This window comes from Buteo buteo, chromosome 18 (assembly GCF_964188355.1).
Source record: "Buteo buteo chromosome 18, bButBut1.hap1.1, whole genome shotgun sequence".
Lineage (NCBI taxonomy): Eukaryota > Metazoa > Chordata > Aves > Accipitriformes > Accipitridae > Buteo > Buteo buteo.
In genome coordinates this window covers 20,690,853-20,704,310 of record NC_134188.1, presented here as the reverse complement: position 1 = coordinate 20,704,310, position 13,458 = coordinate 20,690,853, and the positions used below count along the sequence as shown (strand labels likewise).

The following is a 13,458-nucleotide window of genomic DNA, read 5'->3' as shown; positions in this document are numbered from 1 at the left end:
GCTGGACTTCTTTGTGCCCGATACAGACCTAGCCATCAGCTTCATGGCACATGAACACTGCTCTGATGTTTGTGAAAACAAGAAGAAAAACTAGTAAATTTTGTATCATAGCAATAAGAAAGAGATAATTAGGGAGAGGCCGTTCCTTCCCTCTCCTTAGGAGTCAAAATGGAAGGTAGAGAGGAAAGAGAAAGGGATGACCAACTTTGCTTCACATTCTCCTCTCAGCAGCCAGGTAAGAGGGGGCAGAAAAGAAACGTTTTCTTCATTTCCCACTAGAAACTGGTAAAATGGACAAGGAATAAACTTGAAAGTGAAGAAGTTTGTGCTAGCTGGCTGTAACACAAAATTCTCCAAGCTGCAGCCTGAACTTTATTTAAACAAACACTTGTTGAAAAACTGAAGAGGATAGCATCTTGTCAAGAAGTTGGCCCACTGTCCACAAGCGAGCTCAGGAAAAGCAGCAATCAAGGGAACTGCTCTTTCTGGTTGTGCTTCAGGAAAAGGGACAGTGTTTTCCATTTACTTACCCAGAAACATGCAGCATCAGCAGCATATAGAAGACAAAGAAAAGGTTGTGTGTGTACCAGAAGACGTCATAGTTTGAAACCCTGAAAAGAATAAACCATGGTTCAATGCTGTTTCACTCAGATGGAATCACTGCTAATGAAAAGCAGATCTGTGCACACAGGACATCATTATACACCACGTAGTCATGTAGAATAGTCAAAGCCCGGTATGTATTCCTACAGGCCCACTGTACTTGCAAGCAATTAAGTGTTGAGAAGAACAGGTGGCTGGCACGAAGTAAAAAGCTGAGAGAGAGATGAAGGACAAAGAAGTACAGAGCCAGCTGAAGAACTATTCCTAAATTAGGAGACTTCACTGCTTTCATAGGTCCTACTTAGTCCCTGTCAGATCCTTTAGCTAGAATAGTTCTTCCGATGCCAGGCTCAAAACTCAACCTCTTTACTGCAAGTGCCTCCTTGCGTCCTCCCTGCCCCAGTACAGGGCTGTGGTGTTTAAAGTGTCACTACTGGTACAACATACAAACAGGTAGTGTAGACAGCAGCAGAAGAGCTGCTGGGAAAGGTAAAAGAAACTTGTGAGGTTATGAAGTGGAAGGAGATACAGGAGGAAAGGGAACTAGAGCAAAGAGGCAACAAGAGGACAGGTAGGAGAATTTTCAGGGCAGGAAGCCACATACGGTGGGGCTCTAGGACTGATGGTCTCGAGAGGAACAAGAAGAACATTACCACTGTGAGGATCAGGAGAGGTGAAGGGGAAAGAGGACTTCCTTTCATCAGTGATTTGTTAGGTAATGTAAAAAGAACCAAGACCAAAGAAAATACCCATCTGGAACTGTTTTCTGTTAAGCTTGTTTGTTTTTTCTTGAGGAAAATACTCGCCAAACCACAACAACAACCAAATGGTTAAGAAAATACTCTACTTCATAGCACACAAACACACCTTTCACACTACACAGCATGGTAGGAGAGTCCCTTCCAAAACCAAAAAACCTACCCCCATTCATAAGCCAAAACAATTATTCAATAAAAAACAACCTTAAATTCGAGGACATAGTTTCAGAAGCTACTCCTCTGACATAACTAACTTTTTTCACAGTTTTTTTCCCCTCATATGGCCTTTTACATAAACAGCTACCTACCCTTGCTTCAATACATCTGAGAAGTACACTGCATTTGTTTCTGTCAATACGGGACTTGTTTTCTTTCTCAAGACAGAAAAAATAATTTTGATAATCTGAGGGCCACCAAAATAAAATCCAACGAACAGCAGTTCCAAGGAAGCCAGCAACAGCAAGGGGCTCTGAATCCCCCCCTTCACCCTGCCACCCTTCCTCCGTTCAGCGCCACGCTAACACTTTTTCCTCCCCGAGGCTGCTCAAACTATTTCTAACTGCCCACACCCTGGCTGGCATTTCCATGCAGTCACTCATCAGTATCTGTAAGGAGTTGTGGGAGAGAACATCAGTAAGATGAAAGTAAAGGATGACGGTGTGGGGAGTCGAAGCACGATGGGAAGGCACAAAGAGAGTAACATTTACCCCCAGACCTGAAATAGGTCTCAAAGTTTAATTTGGTATATTGCTACAATACCAAAAGCTGCACACTGAATTCATTTTTATTGGATCTTCAGCACTTTTTTCAGAATGCACCGATTTTTCAAAATTTCAGTGATGGAAAGTCATTCCCAGCTTCTGACATGTTGTTTTCAACAGCTAAATATTATTACTGATTAAATTACTGTACACTTCTTGTCTGAATATGTCTAAATGTCAGCCTCCAGCCAGTTGAGCATTTTATTCTTCTTTCAGCATTCCTGCAGATATCTCTACTATAAAATCCTGGTTCCTTCCATGTATCAAGTTCCCTCAAATGTAATCAAGTCCTCCCAACTTCACCTTCTTAAACTAAAGGAATGGAGATCCTTGAACCTCTTACCATGAAGCATATTTTTCAATATTTTAATAATTATGTATTTCTTACTTGTATCCTTCTTTAACTGTGTATCCTACAAATACATACAGTATTCTAATATACTCAATAATCTTCCTACTGCTACATATATATTTTTATAGTTCTTCAGAACATTTATTACTTTCTTTGCCCTCTTCTTAGGGCTTAAAATAGACATTATTCACAGAATGAATGCATTTCTTAGGAACACAAAGTCCTGAAAATTTGAGATCAACTTGAATATTTAATTTTAATGTTGGTTAACCTACTTTAAAATTTTGCAGGTGAAGTCCTGCAAGAGTTAACTTACTGAGAAAAGTGAGGGGAGATTGCCATGCTTTAAAGGGACACAGTAAGCAGAACAGTTCTGGAAAAATATTTTTAACCCTGTAACAGCTAGTTTTGAAAAGGAAGATATATGTGGTAGTTTAGAAGATGAAATTGAAGACTGGATTATTTGGTTACAAAGAGAGATGGCATTGGAGCAGCTTATATTTTAACATTCCTTTAAATATATGATTTCCAAAGTCAGCAGTAATTGTGTTCAATGGAAATACCCCTGAACAACACTAATTTGAAAGTTAGCAGAAATGTCAACTTTATTCACAGGATTTATTGTATTTTCTAATAACTTCATAACCCTTCCAATAAACAACTACTGAACAGAAAATGTCGGTCTGGTATTCACAGGATTTATTGCATTTTCTAATAACTTCATAACCCTTCCAATAAACAACTACTGAACAAAAAATGTTGGTCTAGTTCTCTGGTATGACACAGCAAAAATCTGGAAAATTTTTCAAACAACACTCATTTTCCCCTTTGAAAACATTAGCAGCTAATTCAGTCTCCTAATACTTATTCGCACAGTTTACTGAACAAGTAAAAACACGAAAATAGCAGGATAATCATACATAGAAAAAATTCAGGAAGAACATATGAAGGAAGAAATGATTAAGCAGGTTAGTGTGCAAGAGCAGATTAGGGCTGAAATCCAAGAGAGTATAATAGTCTGTGAAATACTTTTTAAAAAGCCCAGTTTCTGATAGGCAGTGAACATTTACAATTAATTTTCCTAAGACTATAGCGTGAGCTTAGCCATCATAAGCAAGTGAGAATCCACAGGGAAAGAGATTGAAAAGGGACAGAAAGATGCACACGGAAGCTTGTTTGCTTAGGAAAACACACTATAAAGATAAGCTTGAGCCATACGCCTGAGGGAGAAGGCAGGATAAAATTTCTAAATAAGAATTATTGCTAGAGTAACAGGAGATGCAGGTGCTCTCTTAAGGGCTTTGATTCTGCTGGCTAGATGGCAGAAAGACAGGAAAGCACTTGCACTTAGTAACTGAAGAAGGAAATAACAAACATGTAACTTCAAAAGACGGAAACCTTTGTTGCATGAATCCCAAAATTATTTCCAAGACTTTGGCTGTGACTACTTATATTTTCCTAAATTTCCCAATCATTAATAAATGCTGTTCTTTTTTTTTTTTTTTTTTTAATTTATCATGGCCTTGGAGAAAACAGGACTTTGTTCTGGCTCACTGCTGCAGAGTAAAGTAATGGTTATATTTTTCCATCTTCCCAAAACTAGCTTTCTTTTGCAAGTAGAGCCGTCTGTGTGGACTACATAATGTGCAGCCATGTCTGACATCTTGTGCAGCAGTTTTATCCTGCACTTCTGTAGCCTACAGTGCCTCACAAAGGTCTCAGCCCTGTAAGTATCTTTGCCTACAAGAAGTGCACAAGTATTTGCTGAACTACTTTCTTGAATCAGTGCCTGATAACATTGCTACTCAGGGAAGACAGATTAGTTCAAAGTTCAAACCCACATACCCAGCTTACATCAGTGAAGCACCGTTACTGTTTGAAGATACGGAATCAAAATATCCTTCAGTGTTTGCTGAATTGAGATGATGTATTTACATAACCAGTCTTTGAATTCATCAGAGACTGCTATAAAAATCAAGGGGTTTTTTATATGCTTCAATTGCAGAATCAAAGCCTTAAAAAGGCTATGATGTAGGGCGAGATCCTCCAAGGTGCTGGTCACTCAAATGATATGTAATACTATAATATGTATTCAGTAATGTTGGTGCAGAATGTGAACCCACTGGAGGACCAAACCTTTAGAAATCCCAGCAGCTACTCTGAACCAATACTGCATTGCTGTTTTGAATTATAATCGACATTAAAAAGAATATATCTGACAACCAGAAGCAGAGCTTTAAAGACACAACATTCTACTTAAGTAGCACAATTCTGTTCCAGTTCGCTTCATTGCTGGCGTTTTTTTGATGTTTTTTTTACAGTTTGTTGTCACAATTAATTGGTGAAAAGAATTAAGACAAATATATCGTCTTATTTTACTTCCAGTGGACTTAATTTATGCATTGGACAGAACTTCCCATATGTTTAGTTTACTGCATCCCTGTACAAACAGGAAAAAAAGAATTATTTGAATTTTTAAAGGCCTAGATTTTTAACTGAGCACATTCCTCAAACAGTGCTTTTCTCTGAGGGCAACTTAATAAGGTTTTGTAATTTTTTGAATACAAAATTCACTGTGCTAATTTACCTGCAAGCTAATAAAAAAAAAAAATAGGGCAAGAAACCCGGTATTTTTAATACTCATTTAAATACTCCTTGCCTCGTATTGCATTTATTCTTCATTCCCTCTAATCAGTATGAGAATATGATTACACAAATGGCATTTTTCAGCATAATGATCAGATTATGTCTTACCTGATGGCATACGTAGAAGCTGTACACATTAGGAATAATACTAACACCATAATGACTCCAGTCAGACCTGGAACTAAAACGGACATAAGATAACTTATATTTGAACTGTGAAGAGGTATATTTGTCTCCTATGACCTTTCAAGAAAGTGGAAGTTATTAGACATACAAATTCTGATTCAATCAAACTCTTGCATTTGATATTTATCTCTTGAAGACGGCTGTTGTGTTATTTCCCACCTTCCCAGAGAAAACTGCCCTTTTCCTTGCATTTCACCATGCATCACTAACTTCCTATTAGTCTTTGCTCCTGTCATCTTTTGCTCACGATGTTTGTCTCTAAGCAAGGACAAATCCTGTCTATTTGTTTATTTGTAAGACTGACTGTACAAGTTCCTGTATCTCTTTTTTATTCCAAACCCTAAACTCTGTTGAACACAATTAAAAAGCTGGTCAGGGACAAAACTTCAAGCAAATCAATTTCTATGCAAGCTGTCACTACAATTGTTTGCCAACCCGTTTCATCCTGGAATGAGAAAGAGCCTGAAATTACTCTCCATGGCATTGTATCATGCTTGAAATCGCTGCCCGTAGAGCAAAGTCTGTGAGAGCGATCTACAGGCAGCATTTGAGAAGGAAAGGTTAAAAATACTAAGGACTGGACTCATCTGCTCAAATGCAGACATGTATCAGAGCTAGTCTATCCTCAGCTCTGTTTTAAGTCAAAGGAGAGAAACAAGTATTTCTACAGCATGACTCATCTCACCCTAAAGCAGAATCCTGCCCACAAAGTACAGTAAACCATCAGCCTAAAGACAGATTAGAAAAATCCCAACCAAAGTTACCACTTTTTCTGAGCACCTTATCTTCAAAATTGCCATCCCAGGAATTAAGAATCTGAATTAAGAACCTGAAATCCATGAAGCATTACATCAAAACCTTTTACTTTTCAAAGATTGATAGTTTTTAAGCATAGTCTCTGGTCACCCTAAAAGCCACGTGTTTGGCTTCAAAGTCAGTCAGGCCAATCACCAAGCACAAAGCTAAATAAGTGCTGTTTTAATGTCAGAATATAAGCGTCTCAACCAGCTTTCATGGACTTAAATGGCAAACCCAAAGATTTTAATGGTCCAGGATCTTTGGCAGGATCACATCCTAATGATAAGAACAAGCTAATTTTTTTAATAATTGATTGTGATTTTAGAATCTTTAGCAATAAAGATACAATTTCAAATATTATCTTTTTATAAACTTCTCAGTATCCACTTGTTGAAAAGTCTGATACCCAAAATCTGATACATCCCAAATCACTCCTCAGTTTTACAAACTGTAGCAAAAATCCTGGTCCTACAGTCAATGGAAGTTTTGTCATAAGAAACATAATTTCACCCCTTCAGGGGAAGGTTACAATTAAAAGCAGCTGCAATAAAAAATGTGCATTCTTTCCATTGCCTCCTTCTTCATGTCTTCTTTCTTAATCTAATTTGATATGTAGCGTGTAATCAATCTCCCCTCTGACACAAATACTTCCAATCCAATTGCAGTACAGCACTTGATCCAGCTTCCTACACTGTCACTCAAGCCACAGGTCACCTTTTACATCCAGTTCTTCAATTCTCTTCTCCATCAAACTGCAAAAATGAAATCACTCACAGCCTTGTCCCAATTCATCAGTGCATTTTCAGTGTTTCCTCTTCTCCATGTCCCTGTCTCTCTTTTCCTCCACTAACTATAATCTTGAATACTTATTCCTCCCACAATTAGCCTCACACCGTTATACAAGGAGGTACTTTCCTGGACTGATCTGAAAAGCCATCACACTATAAATCCTTCAAATTCCTTATTCCTTCTCACTATGTTAAAATAATCAGCCAATAAATCTAGTTCTGAACTGTTTGGGAAGAAACCATTTTTTTGCATATTTGTACAGCTCCCAGTGCAGCGAAATCTTGGTCCCTGTCTGGGCACTCCTTCAGCACAAATAATAAATGTTAATTACCAGTCATTAGGATGGGGAGTGATCTGAGTAATTTTAAATTTAAGATGACTTAGAATCACTGCTTTTTGAAACAGAGTGCTCGAACTTTCAGAAATGCAGTACGTTCCTGGCTGTCAGACAGTAAAAGGAGTTCCACCTTGCAGGTCCTCTGCTCAACTAGAGAGGTCTCAAGGTGTCCCCAGAAGTCGGGACAATATTTGATGGGGCCTCTGCACTGGTTCTCCACCCCAAGTCCTCCTCCATCCAAGATACTAAATAAAATCCTTAGCTGCTTGTTCCGATTTTCCCTCCCCTTCTTTAACTCCCTCCTCCATCAGTAACCCTCTTTCTCACTAACTACACCAGTTACCCAACCTATTTCCAGTTCGCAGTTAACTTACACCTCAATTTCTATAATATAATTTTCTCACTTCCTCTACTCTCAACTGATCTAAACCTTCCCTAGGGTTTTTGGAAAGCACTTCCCCACAGGCTGCTAATTCTAGCAAACGTATTGGGATGGACAGACAGAGAATTGCATTCATTGCTGTCCAGATAGATTCCTTTGGACCCTGCCCTAAATGCTACCAAGTTGTGATTTTTGGTGAGACAGATGACATCAGGAAGAACCTTTACCTGCTTGTGAAGCTCTACAGCTCAGGCTTCTGCCTATCCCTCCATACCTAAACATTGCTCCCTTCTAAATTTCTGCACCAAAAGTGTCTTTGCTTATTTATTCTTTATGAGTGCTGAAGCCTGATTCCTGTGTAACAGTTTAGATTGCTCTGAAGTCAAACTAACCCTTAAATAAACCAGCTGAAGCAAGAAGACTGCTTTTTTGTTATGTTTCTTTTTCTAGAAATTGGATCATTTAGGAATTTGGTTTTAAGATTATGCAGAATCTCTGTTTGAAACTAATGATTTTCCACTGACTCATCTGTACAACAACAACTTTGAAGATGCCGCTCATCCTACTACAGGGCTTATGCAACTCCTCCCTCCTGACTACTGGATAAGCAAACTGAGGTTATATTAACACAACACATCTCAACCTAGCTGAGATACAACAAATGGAGCATGCAAACACAGGATCAAAATGTTTTGTCTGGAGAGTGATGATGAGAAGCAGCAAACTTTCTCATTCAGTTTTGCAACAGACTTACCAGTAGCAAAAAGCAGTTTCCTTGGGTCCTGAAAAACAGACAGGGGAGAAAAAAAACCAATCAACACACATGATTTTATATCTATATGAATAATGTAATAATAATAATAAGTAGCTCATAGAGCTCACGCACTTGAAGGCATAAGCAATCCCTAAATCTGGATGTAGGAATGGATTTGGTATTTGGTAACAGTTTACACTGACTGTAATTCAACGTAAGCTAAACCTTTAGCCTTTGTGTTCCCCCAGTGAAGACAATTCTGATCTGTTACGAAAAATTAGGATCCAGATAATTTTACAGATAGTTATTTTTTGAAAGCTTAACTTTACTCAGTTATCTCATACCTTTGGGAGGACAGAGGGGAGCAGAATAGAGAGAGATTTTGAATTCAAATGAAAGACAAGCCACGAGCATTTTACTGCCAGTTACATCACCAAGAGATTTACAGTGGACTCCAGCGAAGCAGGACTGAACACAAAGGAGCTGACAGCACAAGGCCAGATGTTCCCACGTCCTTCACCGCATGTGAAAGGCAGAGGGGATATGTCAACCTCACAGGAAACTGCCTCGCTCCCCCTGAGTCCTACACCTCGTGAGGTTTTGTCTGCACTTCGGAGAAAAACTTTTTTCTTTTTTCAATAAAATGCAGTGAGGGGAGGTGAGCAGCTTTCATACAGGTCAGGAAAAACGAAGCGTCCCTCTCCCTGAACTTGTCCGCATCCAGATGTGCACACCCATCTACAGAAGATGACAGTAGCATCCAGATTGCCTGCCACACTTAAACAGGTTTAAGTGTGTCCTGGTTTCAGCTGGGATAGAGTTAACTGTCTCCCTAGTAGCTGGTACAGTGCTATGTTTTGACTTCAGTATGTGAAGAATGTTGATAACACACTGATGTTTTCAGTTGTTGCTAAGTAGTGTTTAGACTAAATCGAGGATTTTTCAGCTTCTCATCCCCAGCCAGTGAGAAAGCTGGAGGGGCACAAGAAGTTGGCAAAGGACAGAGCCAGGGCACCTGACCCAAACTGGCCAATGGTGTATTCCATACCATGGGACGTCCCATCTAGTTTAGAAACTGGGAAGTGGGGGGCGAAATCGCCGCTCGGGGACTAGCTGGGTGTTGGTCAGTGGGTGGTGAGCAATTGCCCTGTGCATCATTTGTACATTTCAATCCTTTTATTACTACTGTTGTCATTTTATTAGTGTTATCATTATCCTTATTAGTTTCTTCTTTTCTGTTCTATTAAACCGTTCTTATCTCAACCCATGAGTTTTACTTCTTTTCCCGATTTTCTCCCCCATCCCACTGGATGGGGGGGAGTGAGTGAGCGGCTGCATGGTGCTTAGTTGCTGGCTGGGGTTAAACCACGACAAAGTGGAATTCAAGCACAAAGGTTCAAGAGCTACCAAAACACCTAAAATCCGAGAGGTTTTAATCCTAGAGTTACTAAAAACTTGTTATTATCTCCATTTTCTATTGCAAAATTCCTAAGGCTGCTTCGTACAGGCTGCCATGCACACCCTGGCACATTCTAGCCTAAGGCAAGCTCCTGCTAATGTTCCTGATGAGGCTAAGTCTATTACACCACTCCTAACACATGCAGACACTGGAGTTCAATCCAGAACCTCAGCACAATAGTTGGTGTTGGCATGTCTGTCTGCCACAGAATAGCTGGGTGATTAGATCATTCACCCAGGGAGTGGAAGACCTTGGTTGTTGGTCCTTATGAGCCTGGGCTGAGTCAAGCTCTCCTTTTCCAGGAAAGGATGCAGCTGGGATAGGGTCATTTTAAATCTTTCCTAATGAAGCTGGTAGAAAAAGAAATGCAGACTTGAGACTAGAATGAATATAAACAAGAGAGAACTTGATTGTAGCCCAAAGGAGAAAGAGTCCTGGACTCTGGTCTTCCTCCCAAAATCTGCAAATCTGTCTCCAGTGCCAAATGCACAAGCAAGCACCTGGAGGAGGGACTAGGACTCTGGTATGCCTGCAAGAGATCTGCACCAAAGTCAGAGAAAGGCATGCAAACCAACTATTTCATAAGTAGAAATCAGCTTCCAGCCCAGTTCACGCAAATAACTAATTCCACTCTTAACATATACACTCCAGTTCCCACAGCAGTTTAAAAATGCAAAATCAGTCTCAAATCTCACTATCCTCAAACGCCCAGTATATGTCACATAGCACTATATTCTAAATTGCGCAAATGCTGAATGTATTTTCCCAAACAGCAGCAGAAGTGTCTCAATCAGGCCCACACAAGGAACAGAGAGAAGCAGAAGAGAAGCAGAAGAACAAGGTACAAGGTGAAAGGACTTTATGACAGCATTCTCCACCTGATAATCCAATATGATTGAATCCTGCTGGCTTAAACAGAAAGTGCTTAATACATGCTCTGTCCAGAGAAAGAAGTAAAATTCACAGCAATCCACATGATGGTGAGTTTTCTGTGCACAAAACAGCAGCACTGTCTAGATCAAAAGATGGATCATACAATGGAATCGAATATACAAATAATCATATATTTAAATGATATACTTAAAAGCAAAATGTGAAAGGGCAGCTGGCTCACCTCACCACGATAGTTCGCTGCATTTAGTGCCAGAAAGTCTTCATTGTAGTTCTCAGAGAAGTTAAGAGCATTCACAAGATGAGCAGCAACATGTAGGACTAAAAAAAAATAAAAATGAGTAAAGCTGAGATCCGTAAACAAGATGTAGATATTCCCCTGAAGAAAAGTGGCTACCCAGATGCCAAGCTATAAACACATCACCTGCATGAGATGCATCAGGGACTAAGGATTTCTTTTTCTAAAGTAAATTAGGTTATAGACATTCATGGCAGAAGGCTGTATGTATTTTAAAGTTTTTTTAACACTACAGCAATCATTTCTGTACTGCAATGCTTCAGCTGGGAGACAACATTCAAAGGTGTCCACCCAAGAATATTTCTTCTTCACCGAATTAGGTATTTGTCTCCACTGCTCCCTCTTCTGCAGATAAGCCTGCAGCCCCCTGCTTCTTCACTCTAATTCCTTAGGCAAAATGCAGGGTCACTTGTAATAGCAGATTTTGACCTGATCTCATATACCTGTCCTTTTAGAAACTGGAATTTTAAGGAAAGGCTCAGCATTAGAATGTAAGCCCATGTGTTTAAAGGAAAAAATAAACGAAAACCCATACACATCCGAGAAAGCATTCACAATTTAAGGCAGGGAAGCACAGAGCAAGACTACCCCCAAATGTACTGTACAAGAAAAACCTCAAAGTACTGCTTCAATGTTTCCCAAACAAGCCGAGTAAGATCTCACCTGAAAAGATGCATATTGTAACACCACATGTCACGTGGAAAGTTTTACTTTTATCTAGGAGCCTTCTGGTTTTCCTGCTGGCGACCTAGTAAGAAAAGAATTCAAGCAATCTCTCTTCGAAAACAAAGCAAAATAAAAAAAAAAAATACTAAGAGCAACTGAGGTGATTTAATAGCAACTTCAGCTTTTACTAGCTTTAACACCCTTGCAAGCACAGTACCTAAATTTAAAACTACAGGATTATGTCAATGAGCCAATTTTGAGGTCTTAATGAAGAAATTACAGTTGGACCTGCATTACATAGATGTCAAAAGCACCTAAAGTTATGTCCCTTCTGGCCTTAAAACTTAGGAATTCCAGCACTAATTGCTGTAGGCTTCACTAACTCTTTAGTGAGCAGGATCAGAGGGAAAGGTACATTTGCATACATATATGCATCTATAGGCATCAAATCTTACAGCTACTGTCACATGACAGACAGAACTCACAGGCTCAATTTGCAACCATCTAGAAAAGACAGATGTTACTCAAAAGCATTACTTATATTTCTCTAAAAGCAACTGGTGAATCACAAACAAGCTAAACTATTGTTTACTGAATACTGGTACAGAAAACAAACCCTTTTAGCTTTGCCAGAACTTTTTTTTTTCTCCCATGGTAAAGAATATATCAGGTTGGGTATTTTTATTTGAAGTTCTATCATCTCTAGTAGGACACTTCTGGTTACACAGAGATGAAGTTCTTTTTCCTCTGTTGAATTCTACCAGGAAGCAGTAGAGAGGACACAGATGTCTTTAATATTAGAGTTGGGAAAGAAAGAGAAGACTTCATCTGGTTACATTTCAACAGCAACTCCCGTCCTTGAAAAATGCATTGAAGAAAGCTTGCTCACAACAAGTCCAATCAAACCAGACAATGCCAGCCAACGCATTGTCTTCAAAGGAGTCATGAATCTAGGCTGAATGTCTGATACATGCACCCTGCAGGCACATACTGTATAATAAACAGGGATATAACAGATTTTTTCCTATTATTTTTAGACTAAACAGGGACCAGGGCCCTCCTCTTCTCAACTGCTGCATGCTGAGGACAGTACTTACCTTCTGAGATCCTCGGAGGAAGGCCAAGAGAACACGGCACATCGGTAGAAGGACCAGGCAGCAGTTGAGATTGAGGACAGATGCTGAAGCTCTGCTAACACACAATCCTAGCTGAACAAATACAGCAAGAGTTAGATTACAGGGAGAAAAGATGCTCTAATGGTTCAGGTGTCAGTATTCAACCTCCTTTTCTTTACTGTGAAACCAAAGGGTTCCCATGCTCTCTTGACTCATCAGAATAGTGGAGTTTCATGTTTTACATGTACTGGAAAAACCACTGTATACACAGCATGCTATGCTGTTCTCCAAGGGAAACAGCTCTCACCTTTCCATCAAAAAATTAGTCAAAATTAATTTTGTCAGCAATAATGTCATCAAATGACAATTTTCTACTGAAACAACCAATATCTTCATTAGTGCTCAAAGCCATATGGAACAAAGCATATCTGAGACAACAATAAGTGTCCACCGAGAAATTACCCGAAAGCTTCAAAGACATAATTAAATAAGAAAGAGGGATAAACACTATGAAGACACTAGACAGCCACTTAAGTAAAGTGTAATGATTTTCTGGTAAGCAAGCCAGAAGAAGATGTGAAAAAAAAATTTATTCAATTATACTGAAATGATAATATTGTTTCAATGACTGTTATGGAATTGTCACAAAACTCCTCATCCATT

At 39.2% G+C, this 13,458-nt stretch overlaps 1 protein-coding gene across 5 annotated transcripts in view; it reads right to left on the bottom strand.

Moving 5' to 3' along the window:
- NOX4 (NADPH oxidase 4) overlaps positions 1-13,458 on the bottom strand; it is a 120,730-nt gene that overhangs the window by 97,112 nt on the left and 10,160 nt on the right. For 2 of the 5 annotated variants that reach the window (XM_075050119.1, XM_075050120.1), the window contains 6 exons: positions 12,778-12,884; positions 11,678-11,762; positions 10,940-11,037; positions 8,367-8,394; positions 5,229-5,301; positions 531-611 (listed from right to left, as the gene is read on the bottom strand). In XM_075050119.1, coding sequence (XP_074906220.1) covers positions 531-611; positions 5,229-5,301; positions 8,367-8,394; positions 10,940-11,037; positions 11,678-11,762; positions 12,778-12,884 — 472 coding nt within the window. Of the gene's footprint in view, positions 1-530; positions 612-5,228; positions 5,302-8,366; positions 8,395-10,939; positions 11,038-11,677; positions 11,763-12,777; positions 12,889-13,458 lie in introns of all 5 variants that reach the window. The other 3 variants (XM_075050117.1, XM_075050121.1, XM_075050118.1) reach the window with 2 other exon arrangements.